The sequence below is a fragment of the Phycodurus eques genome, chromosome 13, assembly GCF_024500275.1.
Source record: "Phycodurus eques isolate BA_2022a chromosome 13, UOR_Pequ_1.1, whole genome shotgun sequence".
NCBI lineage: Eukaryota > Metazoa > Chordata > Actinopteri > Syngnathiformes > Syngnathidae > Phycodurus > Phycodurus eques.
In genome coordinates, this window is record NC_084537.1 from 791,283 (window position 1) to 814,649 (window position 23,367).

General features: G+C 43.0%; 1 protein-coding gene and 1 long non-coding RNA gene across 2 annotated transcripts; one reads left to right on the forward strand and one right to left on the reverse strand.

The window, feature by feature from the left end:
• Nucleotides 1-1,487: 1,487 nt before the first annotated feature.
• cntnap2b (contactin associated protein 2b) lies at nt 1,488-23,243 on the forward strand. The gene is given in 26 exon segments (XM_061693496.1): nt 1,488-1,978; nt 5,286-5,396; nt 5,655-5,848; nt 6,352-6,499; nt 8,583-8,786; nt 8,878-9,062; nt 9,301-9,444; nt 11,535-11,793; nt 11,884-12,033; nt 12,363-12,525; nt 12,626-12,732; nt 12,816-12,935; nt 14,490-14,605; nt 14,784-14,868; nt 15,157-15,313; nt 15,407-15,534; nt 15,646-15,816; nt 15,955-16,173; nt 16,728-16,780; nt 16,782-16,965; nt 17,061-17,294; nt 18,457-18,590; nt 19,226-19,319; nt 21,020-21,247; nt 21,329-21,403; nt 22,105-23,243. Coding segments are annotated over 26 exon segments (3,954 nt in total). The 5' UTR covers nt 1,488-1,887; the 3' UTR covers nt 22,305-23,243.
• On the reverse strand, nt 21,019-21,729 carry LOC133411299 (uncharacterized). Its single transcript, XR_009769650.1, has 2 exons — nt 21,635-21,729; nt 21,019-21,439 (listed from the first exon to the last, which is right to left on the reverse strand). It is a non-coding gene; the product is annotated as an uncharacterized LOC133411299 (long non-coding RNA).
• Nucleotides 23,244-23,367: the final 124 nt, after the last annotated feature.

Below are 23,367 nucleotides of genomic sequence, written 5' to 3' on the forward strand. Positions count from 1 at the left end.
TCCCCATCGACATACGTCGGAAAGATTAGTCTTCATAATGATGTAATGCAGTTTCTGGGCAGAGTTCAAACCTTTGAGAAAGATTTTCAAGCTTTTTAACTTCTTTATCAACACTTTTTGAGCGGTTTCCCGTCCGCTAAGCACAACCCTTTTGGTGAATCAGCTAAGGGATGTGGACAAATAACGTGAACCTGGGAAGTCGGAACGTCACGGTGATATGTTGAAACAGCGTAAGGAGTCATTGCGATTACCAAATGTGTCTTGATGGAAATTTGAAAAAGAAAAAAAAAGAAGAAAACAGTTCATGTCTGAAGCCACGTACATCATGTGGAGCAGTTCAGAATCAATATTTAGCTCATAGCATCATATATTTGAACGATGCTGATTATGAACCGTATTACTTTGCGCAGATCGCTGCAGACGTTTTGCTAGTCCAACTTCGCTTGCTCGAACCGACCAATAAGAGGGCGGAAAAATGCCGACGTGATTGTCAAACGGAACAACCTATATGAACATAGAGTAAACTAAGCGGGACGCGCATGACGTCCAATTAGACTGCATTGGGCGGAGCCAACTTTTTATTACACGGAAAAGGATGACGCGCTGCGGCGACCCCTGGCGGGACAAGCCGACGGGAAAAGAGGTTTTTTGCGCCCAAGCGCTACATTTGGAGGGATTTTTCAGATGCGCAGACGGGCCACGTCGCTTGGCGAGGCGGTCAGAGAAAATGTTCCAAAATCATTCACGCTCTGATAATATAATGAAACATATCATCTGCTTTGTGTGTCTTGATGTTTTCAAAACATCGTTCGTTTGGTTTGATTCACAATAAATCAATTCAGTCATTATGACATAAATGAATAAAAACAACATTTAAACGATGAATAAACATGAACAATTTTGAAGCAATACAATTCTTCATTCCCATTTTAAATGTGATCATTTCTAACTATTTGAAAGATTAGTAATGTCGTAATTACTGAGGACAAAAAAAGAAGGAAGCAGTGGGGCCAAGAGAAACACTATGAAAGAAAGAGATTTAAAAATGATGTGTCTCGAACAAACAACAACAACAACCCGGGGGTCTGGTAACAAAAATGTTTTTTTGTAATATCTCAGTGTTAATATTTTATTACATATGCCAATTTTAAATGTTGGTCCAGATTTGAAGAAGCATCACGGAAGTTGATACACGATTGGCTTTCGCGGGCCACGTAAAATGACGCGGCGGGCCGGATGTGGCCCTCGGGCCTTGGGTTTGACACCGTCCCAGAATGAATGCAATTTGATTCGAAACGCCTGCATTCGAATTGAGGTCGTAAATGTCGATCAGCGCCTTCTGACGGTTTCGTCCAGCAGAGAAGACTTTAGCAGCTGCTTGGTGAAGGGCGAGTCAGAACAAACCAAAACATGAGAGCGGAGCCCATGTTGCATATTTGCAGTGCGACTTTCCGGAATGCATGCGTGCTGTTCCCTCGGGGCCAGCGGTGGAACCTTCTGTTGACCCCTCACCTCCTCCTTCGGATATTTTGGGGCGCTCGGAAATTGCGCCGCTGTCTGGACCGTACCAAGTGTCTCCGTGAGAGGGGGTACCTCGACGGCCGCATCGGTCGGGCGGGCTCTTTTCTGCGTGACCATGCACCTGCCGTTCGATGCCCCTGGACATCGGTTTTTCCCGACGGCCTCGCTCGCGCCCCCCACAATCGGTCCAAAACGACGCTGAAGCTACGTAGGTGGCTCACTTGTCTTGGTTCAGTGCGGAGCCATTCAGCGACGTCTTAGGCCGTCAACAGAGAGCGACAAGAGGAGAGGAGGGGAAAGGAGGGACGGCGGCGGACGCGCTCTATTGTCTCGGGTTGATTGGGATTGTCGGGTCCCCTCACGAAGATGTCTCAGGCGACCACGTCGTCGTTGCTGGCAGCACTGTGTAGCAGCGTCCTCCTCGTCGTCACCGGCAGAGCGTCGTCCTCACTTCACCGTAAGTGGGCTCAAACGCGCGCGCTATGCTAGCAGCGCTAGCTCATGTGCTGCTTCCTTATGACTCGTCGGCGAAGTGATGCGAAATTGGGGGAAAACGGGGAGCTGTTCGGAAAGGATGACCTGCCGCTTCCTTCTGTATGACGACATACATTCTTTGTTTTGTTTTGTTTTGTTTTTTTATTTATTTATTATTATTATTTTTTTTCAAAGGGCGCTACCATATCCCCCGTCACCAGGTGTGTTCAATGTTCGAAGATGCCATAGAAGACACGCGTCTAAATGCTGGATTTATCAAAAGAAATGTTTTTGAAATGGACATTTCTAGGGACTTTAACATAACAGTACAATGAGATATTTGATTTTTATATTCCAGGTACGCAGAGGAAGGGGGGCGCGCAGACACACACACCCCCCCCACACCCCCCTTCTGTGAACGACCGAGCGTCCCGGCCACGATGGCCTTTTTCAGGAGATGCGCAGTTTCATTTGCTCCGCTGCGGGATGTGTTTCTGCAGCTTCCACGCCATTAGGAAAATGGCAGCGTGGAAAGACAAACGTAGTCAAATGCGTCGCATTAGCGGGGGCGTTGTTTATTTGAGAAACAATTTTGCGTCTTGTGGTGAGTCGTGAACGGTTTCACATCGTTTGACGATCACTAGATGAGACCGTCTTCGGTGTTATGCAATCACAAAATCGGACTTGAAGTCGAACGGCTTCATCTTCATGTTAAGGGATGCAATTCGTACGAGCTAAATTAGTTATTGTCTCCTTAAGTAATGAACATTAGAATGGAACTGGACCGATTGCTTCGTGTCGGTTAAAAGTGTTCAAAATAAACGAAGGACCAATAAATGAAGGTATTACAATTCCAAATCAAAGGAACAATCCTTGGACTTCACCCTACTTTGGGGTCGCCGCAGCGACTATTCCTCTTCCATCCCTCCCCGTCCACGGCATCTTCTGCTGTTTAAGTCTTGTCCCCGGCGGCTCCGTTTGCGGCAGCCTTCTACCTTTACATCCAAACATGTTCATAGCGCTTCAGTATGGCCCCCAAACCTTCCAGTCTGTACTTATGACTGAACACTGTCCATTCTTGTCACTCCCAAAGAGAATCTTAGCATCTCTCATCCGCAGTCCCCCTTGCTCTGAGTCAGTTAATCCCAAGTTCGTACTTGACCTCCTGCACCAAATAAAGGAAACATTACAGGCATGAAATAAGATCTCGGCCAAAGCTATTGTCTGCGTTTGGTGACATGCGCTACTGGTGATAATGAAGTCGTGCGTATTGTTCCAAAGGATTTGGGAAAAGCTAACAGATGGTATGTTTTCCAGCCTTGGCCGCGTGCAGCTTTCTCACCCACCTTGGAACGTTCCACTGTTTCTTTTTGTCCCTTTCACATACATAATACTGCAGGCGCATCCCCAAGAAATGTAAAAATCATTCATGTGACACTGCTGATAATTCTGTGGACTTGAAGTTTGAACCCTCATGCAATGTGCAGTTTCGCTCTGTCAATAAGCTTTCAGACAGTAAAGGAACACAACGTCGTGCAGAGATAATGGCCTGCTTACGAATCTTTGCCGTTATGGGAAAGGAGAATCTTCCTCTGAAGGTTCCAAAGTTATAATGTTCCCCCCCCCCCCCCCCCACATCACGCCGACCTATCATTTGACTTATGATGGTACTACCTCGCGGCTATTCGTCTTGAGCAGTAGCGGAGATATTGAATGAGGGTCGCACGTAACCGGAGCCTGTCCCAGCTGACTTAGGCCGAGAAGTCAGCTGCGATACCGATACCTTAGTCACAAGTACGCCCCGGACTGGTCGCCGGTCAATCACAGCGGACATATAGACACGCAAACAGTCAAATCAATGGGCAATGTAGAGTCTAGGATTAGATGAGTTTAGACCTCTTCCTACCCCTTTTCGAACATGGAAATGGTTAGTTGTGTGAAAGCAGACAACTTATTACTTACGTATGTTTGTGTTGATTATTTCTTTTTTTAAACTACATACATTTTTTTTATTTATTTGCCGATATGCTCCATTGTTTTTTTTTTTTTTTTTTTTTTACACTGCGCTGTATTATGCTTTGGAAGTATTGTACTTTTTATACATGTTCGTGAAAAAAAAAAAAAAGTAAGTACTTTTGGCTGTTTATGTTGAGTACTGTGCTATCCTCATCCCCTCCTTGCATGAGTTGTGATGCTTGTTTTACATCCCAAAGTTTACTGAGCTTATTTCAATGTCTTTCTATTTTTGTCCCGGCTGCATTTTCGCAGATAGCTTTTTCTTTCAAGAAACTCAGCATTTCTTACTTGGAGACCAGCCGGTCAGTGCATCCATACATTATTCTGATGAAGTATGCGTTTTGCGGTTGACGTGTAGGGAAATTGTCACATTCAGACTACAACTATTAAGTTAAAATGTTCAATGTGTTCTCCTTCTTTAGAAACCCTGTAGTCACCACTATTAAAATGCAAATGAGCTTTAACATTAAAAAGAGGAACAGTTGTAACCCCCCACCCCCACCCCTCCCCATCAGAAATTTGGATCCTCTTTTGGGATCCAGATGGCATCCTGACAAACATTTGGAAATTCAACAATTCCACAAGGAGATGGCATTACTCTTGATAACAACATTTTAAATCTTAAAGTGTCACGGTCACATTTCTACTTGTGTGACTCAATATAATGGCAAGAAGAATAAAGATTAATAAAGAGTGGCCTGAAATAAGCAAGCTGGCCTGCTGTGATCGTATTATTTGTAGCTGTGCTCACTTGCAACTAAGGCTCTTGAAGTTTTTCGGGACACCAGTTTGATAACACATTTGCTCAAATTAATTATTCACAAATTCGTTGGGAAAAAATTACATATCCAGGCACTCAGTAGGATAACAAATATAAAAAGCATTTGTCTCCCCCCCCATATTCATATTCATCTATGTGAACTAAAATGATCAACAATGATTTAACAAGGTAGGAGATGTGTAAGTAATTCATCGAGAGACAAAAAATAAACCCCTACACTCAACGAATGCACAGACACGAAGAAAAAAACATTGAATAAAGAAGATGCTGATTTTCATTATTCGGTGGATCCATAACTCCCATTTTTCCAAATTCCTCTCGTAGTTTTGATTACAGACAGACTGACGAACTCCCGACTCAAGTGGAAGCGCAAATGTCTCTGTTGAATAAAAAGATGTCGACGCTTGATACACAAACCCTGGATGCTTTCTAAATCAGAGATGGCCATCCATTTGCGCGCACTCGCATTCAAAATCTTTTTGTGTCCTTTTAGGAAGGTGTGAGGACAGTTTGGCCACGCCTCTTCCTTATAGCTCCTTCACCAGCTCATCAGTTTACGCTCGAGATTATGGGGCTGGCTATGCCAAGCTTAACCGGAAACAAGGTATGCAAATTGAATAACAAGTGCTGTTTTGTGTCAAGCTTAACCAACAATATTAAAAACTACACTGGTTTAGTTCGATATAATTCAATTGCCTATGGCAGTTTGCTAGCATCCATTTATTATTGAATTTGTTCTTAAACTAAAAATTCTTCAGTGATGTTTCACTATTCCATATCATCATAACGAGAGATTAATTGCTGTTTTCCCCTTATTGCTTCTGTTCCATCACCCACTTTGTCCATCCTACTTACAAACCAGGCGCCGGAGGCTGGTCGCCTTCCGATTCAGACCGCTACCAGTGGTTACAGGTCGACTTGGGTGCCAGCAAGCAGCTCGTTGCCATAGCGACTCAGGGTCGCTACAGTAGCTCCGACTGGACCGGCAAATATCAGCTTCTTTATAGTGACACACAGACAAACTGGAGGCCTTATCGACAGGATGGAAGCATCTGGGTAGGGAACATTCTGTACAATGAAATATTTATTCCGTGCTTTTATGTGTCCAACGGTTATTGTTCAGCATGTTATTTGTCTGGCCATATACAGTCCATTTGCAGCGGGAGGCGAGCAGAAAGTCTTTCAAATTCAGCCCATTTCAGATGGCTGTTCGATCTTCAATGTGATTTCAAACGTACAGTACTTTTCCCAAAGAATTAATATAGATGAATCCGATTAATCTGTTCTTTGGCTCTTTCTTTTTGAAGTTCCTTTTTAGTTCTTTCGTCATCATGAGAGTTTTACCGTGTTAATGTTATCTTTGATACCATTCTGACGGAGGACACACACATACACACACACCTTGTTTGGGTTCTGTTCCTTCTGTACCCTTTTTACTTTTGAGTTGTAGTTTAAAATGCAAACTGTTTGACCACCAAATCCTCGAAGTTCCTCGGGTCCTCTGTACTACTAAACCCAAATCACTATAACAACCTGTTTCTCTTTCTGTCTATAACCAGACATTTGACGGGAATGTGAACAGCGATGGTGTGGTTCGTTATGAGCTGCAGCACGCCTTCTTGGCCCGTTATATCCGCTTTGTTCCATTGGAAAAGAGCAAGGCGGGACGTGTCGGAATACGTCTGGAACTATATGGCTGCTCGTACTGTGAGTCGTATTCATGCGTTTCAAGCGTGTTTTCTCGAAATGGGTTATTTGGAAGCCAGTGTATCTTGGCCTTGATTGCTGAGAAACCTCATCGAGATTCTGTACTACAGTATTTATTTCGCAAATTTATATCACACTAAATGTTTCGGATCATCAAGCACATTTGTAACTTTTCCATGATATTCCAATTTTTTGTAAAGGGTCAATAGAGTGATGAATTACCCTCAGTGTTTGCATTGTTGCCATTAAACACACCGAATAGAATATGTAGGTTCGTAAGGAAGGCCTTTTCAAACTTTGCAAGGAAAATGAAGAATGTACAAGAACTGCTACATCTTCGGCATTTGTCGTTGGCAGTAGAAACGGAAGTCAGCTAAGATCAAATGAAAACGTAAACATTTCAAACATTGAATAAATTAACCTGATTTTTCATGCAATTTACAATATCTTGCATTCTTTTTGCTCAACTATTAAATGTTTACATGACGACACAGATAAAATTGTTGGAACCCCTCCTTTAATGAAAGACAAATCCACTGGGGTCACAGAAATAACTTGAATCTGACAAAAGTAATAATAAATACAAATGTAATGTAATGTTATTAAACAATGAAATGAAATGAAACATTGCTTTTGAATTATGGTTCAACAGAAGCATTTTAAAGAACGGGCTTATGAAACAGGCCTCGATAAAAATGGTCATTGGCGTCTTCAAACTTGTAATTAGTCAGACGGCCTATTTAAAGGGTGAGAAGTCATCACTGCGCTGTTTGGTGACATGGTGTGTACCACATTAAACGTGGACCAAAGGAAGCAGAGCGCGTTGTCTCAGGAGATTTGAAAGAAAATTATAGACAAGCGCATTAAATCTAAAGGCTATAAGACCATCTTCAAGCAGCATGATGATTCTGTGACGACAGCTGCACATATTATTCAGAAATGTAAGATCCATGGCACTGTAGCCAACGTCCCTGGGCGTAGCCGCAGGAGGAAGACTGATGCAAAATCGAAGAGACGAATAATACGAAAGAGCCCAGAAAAGCATCTAAAGAAATTAAAGGTGAACTCCAAGGTGAAGGTACATCAGTGTCAGATCGCACCGTCTGTCCTTGTTTGAGCCAAAGTGGATTTCATGGGAGCCGACCAAAGAGGCCACCGCCGTTAAAAAAAAAAAAAAAAAAGAATAATCATAAATCAGCGAGACTGGAATCTGGCTCAAGACTGGCTCTGTTATGTTCTGGGGCTGCTTTATCGCAACTGGCGCAAGGTGTCTTGAATCTGTGCAGGATACAATGAAATCTCAAGACGATCAAGGTATTGAAGAGAGAAATGTGCTGCCCACTGCCCAGTGTCAGAAAGCTGGGTCTCAGTCGCAGGGTCTTGCAACAGGATAATCGCTAAAAACGCCCAAGAATGGCAACGAGCAAATTATTGGACTGTTCTGAAGTGCCCTTCTATGAGTTCTGCTCTATATCCTATTGAACATCTGTGGAAGGAGCTGAACCGCCATCTGCCAGCTGGAGAAAGCACCCTTCAAACCTGAGACAACCGGAGGAGTTTGCTCCAGTTTTCTCCAGAGTGGGCCAAAAATACCTGCTGAAAGGTGCACAAGTCTCACTGAAAGTTACAAAAATTCACTGATTGCAGTGATTGCCTCAAAAGGTTGTGCAACAACACATTTTTGTCCGGGCCAGTTTCATGAGTTTGTTTTTTCTTAAATGATTCTGTTGAACCACAATTCAAAATCAATGCCTCATTTTCATTTAATTTTCATTACATTTTTTATTTATTATTACTTTTGTCAGACACAAGTTATTTCCGTTACCACTGTGGATTTGTCTTACATTAAAGGAGGGGTTCCAACAATTTTACCTGTGCCGTCATGTAAACATTTTGTAGTTGCGCAAAAAGAATGCACGATATTGTAAATTGCATTCAAGACCTAGCAGACTATAAGCTACTGCCGCACGATTAATGAGCCCAAATTAGGTGTATTATTACACAGTACAACTAAATTCACTTGGGCTAGAAATCCAATACAACCGTAATATTTGTTTGTCAGTAATATGAATTGGTCTTCTAGGGGCTGATGTGATCGGTTTTGATGGCCATGGAATCCTCTCCTACCGCTTCAGGAGTAAAAAAATGAAGATTGTGAAGGATGTCATTGCTCTTAAGTTTAGAACCACAGCTGGGGATGGGGTGCTGCTTCACGGGGAGGGACAGCAAGGAGACTATGTTTCTCTGGAGCTCCGAAGGGCGAGACTTCAGCTCAGCATGAACCTTGGTAGGTTTCAGTAACAGCGCTGCCTGTGCCAAGCTATTCGCTTTGAGCTTCCAAAGATAGTACTTTTACCCAAATATTGTTGTGCTCTCAGGCAGCAACCAATATGGCTCCATCCAGGGTCACACCTCTGTGACCAGTGGGAGCTTACTTGATGATGACCATTGGCACTCCGTTGTCATAGAGCGTTACCGAAGGAATGTCAACTTTACCCTGGATCACCATGTTCATCACTTCAGGACCAATGGAGAGTTTGCGCACCTCGATCTTGACTATGAGGTAAAGCGCCACAGTCCTGACTCCACCCTCCATTTTCATGCTGAGAGAATCCCAAAGTAGCAGCCGACACTTTTCAATGACCTCTTTGTGGACTACACGTCATAAATAGAAATGCATAGTTTGTCAAGTATAGCATTGTACTTTTTTTTTTAATTTTTATTTTTTTTTTTACACTTTCACAAGACAGCAGAGTCAATGTTTGTGCATCAGTGATTTCCGCTATGCTGTTTGCCTTCAGATTAGCTTTGGGGGCCTACCTCTATCAGCAAAATCAAGCTCAGGAGGTCGAGAGAACTTTGTGGGCTGTATGGAGGGGATCACCTACAATGGCGACAACATCACGCACTTGGTCCGCAGGGGGAAAGTGGACATCTCCAGCTTTGTAAGATAATTCTCTTTTCTTAGCTGTGTTTCTCCCGGTACTAGAAAGCTGTCTTCTACGATAGTGTGTCCATTAAAATGTTGGTTTTCTGTGTGTACTACTACTAGTATCCTTACCTGCATGTGTTCTTTTTCTCTGTTTGGTGTGCAACAAAAATGTTTACTGAACAGGTCATTTATGTCCGAACAGTATATTTCCTGAATTGATCTCAAGATTTTTCATTCAATGGTTAAGAACTTGGAACAATATCAGCACAATAGAATATTTAAAGGGATCATGTTAATTCAACCTCTCATCTTTTCAAATTTGACCAGGCTGGTTAAAAATAGACTACTTAGGGTGTCACTGATATGGAGCTTCAGCAGCAAATCTAAATCAGTAAAGAGCACTTTTATTCCAACTGTTTAATGAACTTCAGTCAAATATTAAGTCTTGTGGGTGGTTCTGAACAAATGAACCACTTCGCACCCCACACCCTGTACTGCTGGGCCAGTGTCAATTCCAGATTTTGTTAGCATAACGACCGAAGGCGGAGTTAAGGCACCGCGACCACGTGACAGCTACTCCTACTAATCCAGAGTGTGGAAAAAATAAAGCGAGTGCCTATTCGGTTTGGGCATTGACAATCGAGAACCAATTGGAACCGGGACTAACATTCTGGTTTTCTCAGAATCGTTCAAATTAAAAAAATGTCGGTTCCCAGTTTCAATGCCTACATTCCGCCGACCCCTAAGAAGAAAGTGGCAAAAAACCAACGAAGAACGCGCACAAAGACGTGCTTGTGCCCAAAGGCGGCATCGAACAAAAAAGTGTCTTAACTTTGGTCAAATAAATGCCCAGTCCCCTTAGTGCATAGGTGTCAAACTCAAGGCCTTCAAAATAAAAGGCCACAAGCTTAAAACAGAAAGTCAAGTAAAACGTTGCACATGTAAACCATTTGATGTGATAAAACAGTCGCAAATACCTATTTTATCAATGCTATATTTAACTTTTAGCGGAGTCATTAATTAATGAATATTAAGTCAATTGGTTTAGTTCCACACACATTGCCTTTTAGTTCATAGGTTAGATATTGATACTGGTTATAAAGAACATGGATTCAAATGTTCATTTTAGTCTATGCTGTGGGCTGCTTAGAAAATGGTTGTTCATAATTTGGACGCCAATTATTTAAACCACGCAAACGTTTTCGACCCAGCCCCCTGAAGGAATCGGAATCGAGAATCGTTTAGAGCCGGAATTGAAATGAGGAACCGGAATCGCTCAAATTCAAACGATGCTCAACCCTAATGCCTGTAAACGTGCAATCGTATTTTCAATCATGGAAGCGACATTGCATCACCAAGCCGCCGAATTACACTTCTCAATTAGTGGATTCCTGTTAATGTTCTTAACTACCTCCTTGATGTTTGTTTTGGATGCATGACGGGGGTCAGGGTGTGCTTTATTCAATTATTCATTTGAATTTGTCAAAATGGAAATTACATTTTATTTCTGTTTGGATTATTCTTGTTTTGAATAAAAAAAATATCAATTATTTTGAATATTACAGTATTGTAGCGTCAGGTGACGTGAGCGACCTCGATAAATAAATAGAGCTTTAACTCATTGGAAAAGTGATTTGTGGGCCATTTATGAATTGCAGTTGCGTACCCCTGTCTTACAGTCTTTGAGTTGTAGGTTGCACCTTCATGTAATACAATTGCCTTGGAGGCAACAAGGCTCCATCAGTAACAACTTCGTTCTGAGGACCAGTCTTTGGAACTGGAGGCTCATACCCTGAAGCCCATTTGGGCCAAAGAAATGGAAATTACACTGGCTGCAAGAGACATTACTTAAGGAGGGCCTGCCACGGTGCCGATACCAAATAACCAAAACTGTGCCAAAACAGATTTTTACACAGCATTTTCCAAACAGAATGTAAATTACAATACCGCCAACCACGCATACCTGCGCGCACATGACCCTGTTGAATTGCAGTGAGCCATTTCCATACATTAATACAAATCACTGATTGTTAAAGCTTTCAAAAGTACCCTTTTAATTCTTGTCTCTGTCTCCCGCTTGTCCCTTTCTCTCTTCCACTGTAGCGCAACTTAACATTCTCATGTGCTGAGTCCAACACCTTCCCAGTCTTCTTCAACTCCACATCCTTCCTGCGCCTGCCTGGTCAGACTGACAGTGACACCCTGTCTGTCAGTCTGTCTTTCAGAACATGGAACCCAAATGGACTGCTAATGTTCACAGTGCTGGCTGATGGCTGGGTGGAGGTGGGACTGGCGGAGGGCAAGATAACTGTATATATGAATGTGACGCAAAAGAAGAACACACACATTGACATTTCATCAGGTGAGCTCCACTCACTCATCATTTCAGCACCTTGCTGGCGAGTCGCTACAAACGAGTTAAAAAAACCCGAGGCATGTTTGTCGCGCTCAGGCTCCGGCCTGAATGATGGCCAGTGGCACAGTGTCCATCTGAATGCTTTGGAGAACTATGCGATGCTAACAGTGGATGGAGACGAGGCATCCACAGTCAGAACAGCCATCCCAGTTCATGTCATGACTGGAGGAACATACTACTTTGGAGGTGATGAGACAAAATGGCTTTGAATGTTGAAGTTGCAACTGAAATGTAGTGGGAGAGACCAGCGTGGAAACTCTCAAAAGATACAATATCTGTATGGGATCGAGTAACTGCTAACTAAAACTTCTGATTTTGTAGATTAAAGTAGGTATTTTTTCTTCCCCATAACTGGAAAAAGGCCAGAAATGAATATAATTCAGTTTTTCTTTCGTACTTCAGCTATGTTATGAATGCGTTTGCTTCTTCAACACTTCACCTTGGCGAGAGCATGGCACCGTGCACCTGGAAATTGAAAGAAGTGAACTTTGACCCTCTTCTTTATTGTTTTCAAGGTTACTTTCCACATACAGCCACTCACACTCTTCAGCGCCCCTTCCAGGGCTGCATGCAGTTGATCCACATAGATGATCATCTAGCTGACCTCAAGGCTGTGGAACAAGGTCTCATTGGAACATTTGAAAATGTCAGCCTGGATATGTGCGCTATCACTGACAGGTAAACAACTGTGGACTCATAGAATCATTAAGAAGGAGACAACAAAGGCTAACAGCTGTTTGAATTGGCTGGGTGCTGCTGTGTACATATTTCTTTTCAGGTGCGTTCCCAACCACTGTGAGCATGGTTCCCGTTGTTCTCAGACATGGGATGCATTCACCTGCAACTGTAGTGGCACCGGATACGCTGGAGCTACCTGCCATACCTGTAAGAACACGCCCACAATGTACCACATCAGATCAGGATTTGGACTGGCCAGTTGGGTGCTGTACGTTGTGTCTCTCCTGCAGCCATGTTTCAGCAGTCCTGTGAGGACTATAAGCACCAGGGTAGAAGCTCTGGGAGTTACTGGATTGACCCAGATGGCAGTGGGAGTTTAGAACCTTTCAGAGTTATGTGTGACATGACAGGTGAGGAAAGTCAAAGTGGTTCGGTTCTGTATAAGACACCTCCAGTGCAGTGAAAATGTCTTTGTCCCCCACTGCTCAGATCTGATCATAAAACCAATCTTAATACTGTATTTCACAAAGACGAGCTATGTAAATTTAATATGCACTTTTTTTTTTTTTTTGTGGAAAAATACACACTTCTGAAAAACTAAAAAAAAAACAAATTTCCCCCTGAACCTAATAAGTCGTTGTGCCATACTTGGCAAGAGCAACTGAAATAAAGTGTTGCTCTTAACTGGTGATGGTCTTTTGCAATGTTTCGGGTCTTTGTCCTGCTGCATAACCCGAGAGTACTTGAGCTTCAAGGCAGGTACTGATGGCAGGACACTTTCTTTCGAGCATGAACTACCCGTTGATACTACTACATCTCAATGGGATTTTAAGTCTGGACTCTGACTTGGCCTTGGCAAAACCTTGATTATTATTTTTGGAGCCATTCCGACTTGCTGGTATGTTTTTGGTGTTTGTTCTGCTGCCGTTTGTAAAGAGACATTTGCAAATGGGCGGGCACGGTGGACGACTGGTGAGCAAATCTGCCTGACACTTCTGAGGACCGGGGGTTGAAATCCCGGCCCCGCCTGTGTGGAGTTTGCATGTTCTCCCCGTGCCTGCGTGGCTTTCATAATGCCAATAGAACGTCATGCCAATAATCAAACTCGGCGGTGGCAGTATGATAGTCTGGGGATGCTTTACTACTTTAGGGCATACTGTAGATGGCCTGCTACGATTAATAGAACAAGTCATTCTGCGGTCTACCCGACAATTGCGCAAGCGAGTGTCAGGCCATCAGTCTTTTGCCCTTAAGCTCGAGTGATCTCGGCTTGTGCAGCAAGTATACAGCAGCAGCATACAAGCAAGTATTTTATAATGGCTCCCAAAAAAAATGTATATAATGTCAGTCAAAGTCCAGACATAAGATCAGTTGAGTTGCTGTGGTATGACCTCAAATGGGCGGTTCATGCTAAAAAAAAAAAAAAAAAACGTCTAGTCTCGTAAGACTGAGTTAAAACAATTATGCAAAGAAGAGTTATTCAAAAGGCCAAAGACTCGTTATCAGTTATCGCAAACACTTGATTTCACTTATTGCTGCAGAGGGTGGCGCAACCAGATATTCGGGCAATTATGTTTTCACGTGTGGCCAAATAGGTCTGGCCTTTTCCCCCCGAATACATAAAAATCATCCTTTTGAAACTGCATTCAATATTGACTTTGGTAGTCTTTGTGAGATAGTTAGAATTTGTTTCGATATCTGAAACATTTAAGTGTAATAAATATGCACTGTAGCGTAGTGTATCTCACAGGTTTTCCCCACATTTTCAGAATGCTCCAGAATTTTGCCACCCTTCTGTTTCGAAACTGTAATGACTGCACCCTGACATCAGACTACAATCGTCTTTGTTCTTATGTCACATTTTTTACTCTGGTTGTAAAATTGGAACATTATAAATTCTTTTTGTCTGCAATTGTATTATTGACTGTATTCAATAATGTAGGAACTTGTTGCGTTTTCTTTAGAAGACAAAGTTTGGACTACATTGAAAAACAACCTCGCACCTCAGACATCAGTCATGACTGCTGATCCAGATGAGAAGGCAGTGCTGCAGATCACTTACAATGTAACAGATGAGCAGGTACACGATAGTGACTGACAGCATTTGTTGTGGTCAGACTGGAGAAATAGGCGGGTCTGGAACCTAACTCCCACCATGAATGGGAACAAATCGTGAAAAGCATTCAAGATTGATATGAAAACAAACGCAAATTTACTGTTAATGAATAGTTGACTGAACCTGTTTGTGTGCCTTTCAGCTGTTTTCGGTCACCAGCAGTGCTGAAAAGTGTGAGCAATATCTAGCCTACGCTTGCCGAATGTCTCGTCTGCTCAACACTCCAGGTAAAGTATCTTAATAAAAATCCATCCGTATAATCACTGTATGAAAGTGGTGTGTTGATTTGAAGGCCATCTACCAACGTATAATCATCTTAAAACTGTTGTTGCTTTTTGCACAGAATATAGACAAATCTCATTTATCCCTCCAGACCTCTGATCGCTTTTCAGCTGATTACAATCCAAACGATTTCATGTATTGCCATAGAATCAAGTGAATTAAGTGTAAGCCTAGTCTGACATCACCAATTAATCTACTATTAAAAGTGCCATGGTTGTTGTTTTAACGCCCAGGCAGTGAACCGTTTACCTGGTGGTTAGGACGAGCCAATGAGAGACATTTCTATTGGGGAGGTTCAGGCCCAGGGATACAGAAGTGTGCATGTGGAATAGAACACAACTGTACTAACCCCAAACACTATTGCAACTGTGATGCTGATCAGCGCTCCTGGTGAGTGGACTGTCTGACTTTGTGTCCTCATCAAATGAATAATTTGCTAGGTGCATGTGTATTATTTGTATATACATGTTTACATGTATGCAGGAGAGAGGATGCAGGCCTGTTGGTGTATAAGGACCATTTGCCAGTCCGGCAGGTTGCGGTCGGCGATACAGGCAGAGCTGGATCTGAAGCCAAGCTGACAGTGGGGCCGCTTAGATGCCAGGGGGACCGTGAGTCTCAAACTCAACAGGACACTCTCTTTAGAGATGATGAGAATTCTTTTGAAAGAATCTGGGAAAATATACCGATACATCTGTCTGCTGTTGTTGCTGCCTTTAAAGGGAAATTCTGGAATGCTGCGTCCTTCACCAGTCCAGCTTCCTCCCTCCACTTCTCTTCCTTCAGAGGAGAAACCAGCACTGACATCTCCTTCTACTTTAAGACCTCCTCCGGTCATGGAGTCTTTCTGGAGAACTTGGGAACATCTGACTTCCTTCACATTGAACTAAGAGGTGTGTCTTTGTACTGTATGTGCAGACTCTGTTGAATATGTTAGTTGGAGTAGAGCTATTAGCAGACGCTGCGTGTAACTAAACGTTTCATCCCAAAGTTAAGAATTTGACTGCTTGACTGTCGTCCTGGTGTTTCAGGAGGCTCCCTGGTGTCGTTCTCCTTTGACGTGGGCAGTGAGCGAATGGAGCTTGTTGCGCGATCTGCGGTGCCCCTAAATGATGACCAGTGGCATCGTGTGGAGGCTGAGAAGAACGTCAAAGAGGCGGTGCTGCAGCTTAACGGGCAGCACCGAGAGGTCAGACGCATGCCTCCGCAGGGCCACACAAAACTGGAGTTCTACAGTGACCTGTACCTTGGTAAGAAAGCCGAGGCGCGATCAGTCAATGGAATGTGTTCTATGCCACATTTTTCTATTTATTTATCTGCAGTATCTATAGCTGCATAAACAAAATACTGCAATAAAAGTAGAGGAGAAAGCACTGTTTCGCCACTCAGTCAGTCCACACTCGTCTCAGAAACATGAGGAAGAACCTGTTGCTTGAATCGTCTTTGTTTTACATGAGGAATTCAAACAAAAACAAGACCTCCAGAGGGGGGGGGGGGGGCTACGACTGTATAAAGATGAGTGTGATTTGTGTAATGAATATGAATAATATTGAATAAATGAATAGGATCTTGTATACACTTGTATCTACAGAGCTTGAAAGGCAACACGTAAATTGTGCAACTCTCCAGGACTTCAAGGTTGGCTGTTTCAGCATGGCAGACATTACCCACGTCAAACCAAGGCAGCATAAAAAAAATGGATTGATTGATTTTTTTTGTCTGTACCATTATTGATGAATTGATATGAAAATGAGCCTTCATTGTACTGTCAGAGTAATTCTGTGCTTGCTGTCTATTTCCCCAGGTGCCTCAGGTGGTCAGAGGGGTTTTCTGGGCTGCATGCGAGCTCTGAAGATAAAGTGGACTTACCTTTGACCTGGAGGAGAAGGCTAAAGTGACTCCAGGGGTAGGTCCCGGCTGCCAGGGCCACTGCAGCAGCTATGGGATGCACTGCAAGAATGGAGGCAAATGTGTGGAGCAGTACAACAGATACTCCTGCGACTGCTCACTCACTGCGTTCGATGGCCCCTTCTGCACTGAGGGTATACCCGACACAACTGGAGTCCTTCAGGTGACATCACATGAAGCGGTAAAGCCTGACCCCTCTCTTTCTTCTGCTTTGGTGCATCTGCGGTAGATGTGGGTGCCTACTTTGAAACGGGGACTCTGGTGCGCTATGACTTTTCGCCAGAGGCAGCCCCCTCTGTGGTCCAGGAGGGGAAAAGCTTTTCAGCCGTTGCCGTTCCCATTGAGGCCAACCTGACTCACGAGGAGCTTATTTTCAGCTTCAGCACTTCCAGCGCTCCAAGCATCCTGGTGTACATCAGCTCCAGGACTCAGGACTACCTGGCTGTGGTGCTCAGGCATAACGGTGAGGTCATCATCTGAGTTCAATCTTCATTTACACAAGTCGGAAATGCGCTGTTGTCTGTCACTAATTTACGCTAACACAGTAGTCAAATCATAGTTACAGTATGGATATGTACAGAAAACACTTCTTGGCAACGATCAAGTAAAGCATAGGTGCGGCCCTGATTAGGTGCGCAAAGAAAACCGAAGCGCTTTTGGCTTGCCGAAGAAGAAGCTTCAATGAGTAAAAGCAACTAACATAGTTGCTAAGCCAACAGGTAACTTGACAAGACAGCGAACGTGACCAGGAGGTCGCGGTCAGACACACGACCCACAGTCAGGGTTTCATGAAAACAAAGCGAAACATAATGTAACCGGACAGTTAAATAAGACACTCATTCGGCGAACTGTCGGTAACCTAAACAAACATGAACGATAAGGATTAACATCCTTATTATGGCGACAGTTGAATATCGCATGGCACAATGCATACTGGGAACTGTGCTGCTTCACTGTTGCGACAAGAGTAACTGTAACCAGCGGTGGCGAGAGGAGCCAAATATTGTACTCAAGCAAGTGTGCTGTTTAAAAGAATATGACTTCGTTCAAAAGTAGTGCTGCAAATAATTACCAGTACTTCAGAAAGAGTAAGAAAGTACTCAGTTAAAAAAAAAATACTCAAGTACTGAGTAACTGGTTACTTCTGACTAATTTTTTCCATTTAGAGCATGAACATCAAATAAAAATCAAAATAGCTGAATAAAATGTGCCAATTCTGATATTGCCGAACAATGTCACTTAATCTGAAATATCATCAAAATCTTTTTGAAACAAATTATTTAAGGCAAATTCAGCTCCAAGAAATGGTCTACTATTTTGTTTGCATTTGTTCAACAGCACAACAGGCTCACGAGGCTACAGTGGCTGTCGAGGCGACGCGTACAGTAAAGATTGGACGAATAAATCAGAATTATTGATCCATAAAAGTAGCGAGCAGCATGTAGCGCTTTCCTCCCCACCTCCAAGTGTAACTATAAGTAACTGAGCGTGCCTTCTTTTGCCAAGTGACAGTTTAAGCTGCTGCGCAAAATAGTTAATCGTGTGCATTGATTGTCGGGAGCGTTTTTAAACACTGCTGTTAGAATGTTAAAATAAACTGTATGGTTGTCTATTTCTATTTCTAGGAACGCTCCAGATCCGCTACAGATTGGGAGGGCTAACAGAACCTTTCACGATAGATATTGACCATCGCAACATGGCCAACGGGCAGCCTCACGCTGTCAACTTAACCCGACACTTTCGGGAGATACGATTGCAGGTTAGTGCTGTTTTACCTCCTACACTTTTTGTCTTGACTGTACAAAAACAAAACCCGGACTTAAAAGAGTGTGTCTTGACACTGCTATAGTACAGTAAATAAGGAGAATGTTTATTAACTCAAAAACTAACAAGAAGCTTAGTGAATGTTGTTTTTACAGTGCAGAGTTTATTTAATTTCTGGTTCACAGCACAGACCTCTGTAACCACCACATTTTTTTTTTTACAATTCTGTATAATTAAGTGTACTAAATAAATCTTTTTTTTTTTGCTATCAACTTCTTCGAATCATGTATCGAACCGTGGGTCCGAAATTGTGACTCGTATCAAATCCTGACCTTCCTTTGTGTCGTCATTGGGCTCCCTGTACAATTTTACTTAGGCCAGCCATTCCTGGGAAGGTTCACCACTGTTCCATGTTTTCTCCATTTGTGGATAATGGCTCTCACTGTGGTTCGCTGGAGTCCTAAAGCTTTTGCAATGGTTTTGTAACCCTTTCCAGACTCATAGATGTCAATTACTTTACTTGTCGTCTGTTCTTGAATTTCTGTGGATCGGATTTTGTTGCCGCTTTTTTTTTAGATCTTTTGGCCGACATCTTCCCTGCTTTCAATGGTCACTTTCCATATTTTCCAGCTGGACCACTACCCAGTGTCAACTTACACACTCCCTGAGGCCTCCGATACAGAATTCAACTTGATCAAAAGTCTGTTTCTCGGAAAGGTTTTTGGTAAGTGCTTATATGAGTCTGATTGGTGTGCCGATCCGGAGACATGAGAGCGCCTGGTGATTTTTAATCGTAACCATGTAATCCGTCAAATGTAATAGGTGGAATGTAACACGGAAGTATTCCTAGCTCTTCGCTTTTCCACATTTTATGCCCACAATTGATCAAATGAAGGTAGAAACACAGTAGCCAATCATTACAAGCTAAAAATGATGAGATTTGATTTTTGCTGATTGTTTTATTTTATTAAAAACTAAAATGTCAAACCAGTCTTTTGACAGGATCATCACTGGGCTGACTCTAAAGCAGGATGTGCAACGCTATTATTTATTTATTTATTGTCCAATCAGTCGTTAGATCCCGTCCCTGTCGCCGAGTTTGCATTGGACTTTCTGAAATGGAGAAATAACGACTAAAGTCCGAGGGTATGGCTCACTTAACTGGAGTCAGTAATGTCTTTAGTTTTCTTTATTTTAGGAGCGAAGGAAAAAAAAAATTCAATTCAAGACAGAAGTCCAGAGTCCCCTTGAAAGGACAAATGAGCGCCCGAAGCGGCCGTCGGTAATGCCGTCGCACCTCATCCTTCCTCCCCAACACGACGACCAGTAACTCAACCCTCCGGACCCCCACTGGGAACAGCGGGGGGGAAAAAAAACAAGATCTGGACTTACTTCATTCGTCGCATCTGCAAAGCCACAAAGCGGTGGAGCAAAGAGAATTGGTTCCTTTTGGAAGGGTTTCAACAACAACAGAGACGGCGCCTCAGCGTTACTGAACAGTGGCGCAATAGCACCCCCAAGAGGGCAATCTCGGGCCTGACACGCTGTTGATGTTTTGGATTGCAGATTTTATTATTCACGTCTGTTAAGATGTGCTAATATACGGACGAATAGTCTCAGATTGGCAAAATTACACAATAAGTCTCATTAGATCCAAATGAACAACAACTCAGGACAAAGTTATTTTCCGTACCTCAAGACAAGGTCAAAGAATTATGGGCCAATCGTGAACTCCGAGAGAAAGTTGAGTCACCCCCAATTATTTTTTTTCAGAAAATTAACACACAAACAAACTTTTTGTTAAAGGACCACACCGAACGTCTTGTAATATGTCATTCTGTCAATAAAATTGTCACTACATTATTGTATGGTTAGCAATTTAGTGCCAAAGCACAGTATCGAGAAAATCAAAACTGAAAAAATAAGTTATAAGCAATATTTGTAACTCAAAACGAATCAAGGAAAGAAAAAAACAAAATTGTTCCGGGTTTTTCTGGCGGCGTGTGTTTGTTTTGACTGAGACCCAAATGTTCCTGACAAACTGTCCCGGATGCTCCTGGTCGGCGTTTCGCAATCAAAGGGTCGATTTGAACATTTACATCGCGATTTACAGGAGAAATCAGAATATGAAGATACGTATCGTATACCGCGATATTGGTTTTGGGCCATATCATTGCAGCCCTAGGTACAAGGCTGGTAGATTTATTAAAAAAAAAAAAAAAAAATAGAAAAATAAATAAATAATAATAATAATAATAAAAAAAAAACGTGGAAAAAAGGTGAAGGGCTATGAATACTTTCCGGACACAATGTTTGACATTTGTTAACGTAACAGCTGGAACCCTTGTGGAGAAATGGAGGCTTTGATTTCTGTAAGATGACACATTGAAGTTTTGCTGGGTCTGATTTGTGCTGCGCTTGCAGAAACGGGACAGATTGACCCGATCTTGATCGAGCGCTACAACACACCGGGCTTCGTGGGCTGCCTCTCAAGAGTTCAGCTGAACAGTGTGGCACCACTCAAAGCCGCCCTGCGCTCTGGCCAGGCGGCGCCCGTCGGCACCCACGGGATTCTGGTCCCGTCCAATTGCGGAGCCTCTCCTTTGACTCTCTCTTCCCTGGCAGCGAATGACCCCTGGCACGTAGAAACCGGTAGGGACGCAGGCCCGTACACGAACCACTCACGAGGTACACGATCGACTTCCGACTTTTCCGTGTTCGCTTTGCCCGCAGTCGGAGCCGCTTCTCCTTTCAGCGAGGAATCGTCCGGCGGCAATGCCGTCGATCGAAACTCTGCTGTCATTGGAGGTACGTCTTCAATCTTCCGGCCACACAAACCGAGTGCTGAAACGAGGAACAGAACTTTGGAAACCAGACAATCGTTAGCGTACAGATAGAGATATGATTCGACATAAAAAAACCCGGAACGACAAAGGAGTGTCCTGGAGGACCCGCGACCCCAGTGAGGAGAAGCGGCGAATCATTATGTGCCCCAGAAAGTCATTGCCGTTTTTGGGAACGCTGGAGACGGAGACTTACCAGGTGCAACGTTGTGGCAAGTAAAAGAGTGGAAACGCAGGGCGTAAATATCATAACGATATCAATAATCAACCCAAATTAGAAACACCCGAAGTGACACGTGGCAAAGGAAGCAAAACCAGAAGTGAAACAACCTGAACGTGACTCACCAAAATAAAACCGGAAGTTCGGAACAACCCGGGAAGTGACGACAAGTTAACTACAAGAGCGGTGGCCACCGTAGACCAAAAACGATACACTGTATACGAAATTGACTCGCACATATTTGGGTGAGACCCAACTGCTGTCTGACTTTTTACTTTGCGCCACTCATTTACTGAGCCCGAATATGATATATCATAGTATTTTTGTCTTCGTCATCCCAAAATCAACTCGCGTTTCGGGGGGATACGGCCGACCTACGGTACGAGTTAGCGGTCCGTGAGCAGACTTTGCTTCGTCAACTTTCTTTCATTTGTTCTGCGTTCCAGGCGTCGTTGCCATGGTCGTCGTCACGGTGTCGTGCATCATGGTGTTTGTCGTCCGCCACACGTTCCGACACAAAGGCTCCTACCACACCAACGAGGCCAAGGGAGCCGAGTCGGCCGACTGCGCCGACGCAGCGATCATCGTCAACGACCCCGCCTTCACCGAAACCATTGACGAAAGCAAGAAGGAGTGGTTCATCTGAGCCATCTTTCTCAACAGCAACATGGACGCAAAGACTGTAGGATGTATGTAGTTAGTAAATAGTGGAACCTGGAGAACTTGTTTAGGGGCGTTTGTGTGGACATCAGCGCATCCGTGTTGAGCACGTGAGGCAAAGCCTGTGGGAGGCAGTTTATTTGAACCATTTTAAAACCAACTGCGGGGCAAAGAAAACGCCACGGACGGACGGACGTGGGAATGATACGCTCAATAGCTTCATTTATTTATCGATATTTATGTTCTATTTCGTAATGTATTTTCTTTATTTGCATTCTTGCAGTAAATACGGTCAAGGGAAAGACAACAATCCTGTAAACCGCTACTTTGTGCCAACTAATAATACTGCACATTCATAACGACGCTATAATCATGCTTTGTTTTATGTGCAGCAGTGAAATCTTACCGTGCATGTCGAAGGAAATTCAACGCTTTTGATTTATTTTGTGCCTAATTGTCTCTGAAATGACCAAACTGCACTGATTTTATTCTTCACTCTTGCTGCCAAAATCCGTTTCAGACACCACTGGAATCCCATCAGTCCGAAAGACTCCACTGGTTTTGCTCCCCCAGTATTCATTTAATGTGATTTTAAAAAATAAAACATAAAAATGTAATTAAATTGTAGCACTCCAGCGCAGTGTTTAGTTAGTAAGTAAGATAGCTCGGCGATTCCACCTACAATTACTTTATCAACTGGATGAATGGGCTGCTTTTTTTTTTTTTAAAAGGTACATTATCTTAAAACAACCTGTTTACGTTTCATGAAGGATGCCGTTCCAAGTTAACAATGTTGCTTCCGTACAAACTATAGCTTACTCACATTGTGACATTTGATTGTGTCCCATTTCTTTGCAGTGCGATGTAATAGCATGACATTTTCTTCATTGTTTTCTGTAAAATGCTTTGTCTGATTCTTTTATAGGCATATTGCTTTCTGTCTTTCTTTCAAAATGCATGAAGACATAAACATTTAAAAGGCATCAAGCCTGAGCTTATACAACCCTAAATATGCTATACGTTAGATTGAACAAACACATTTTAAGTAA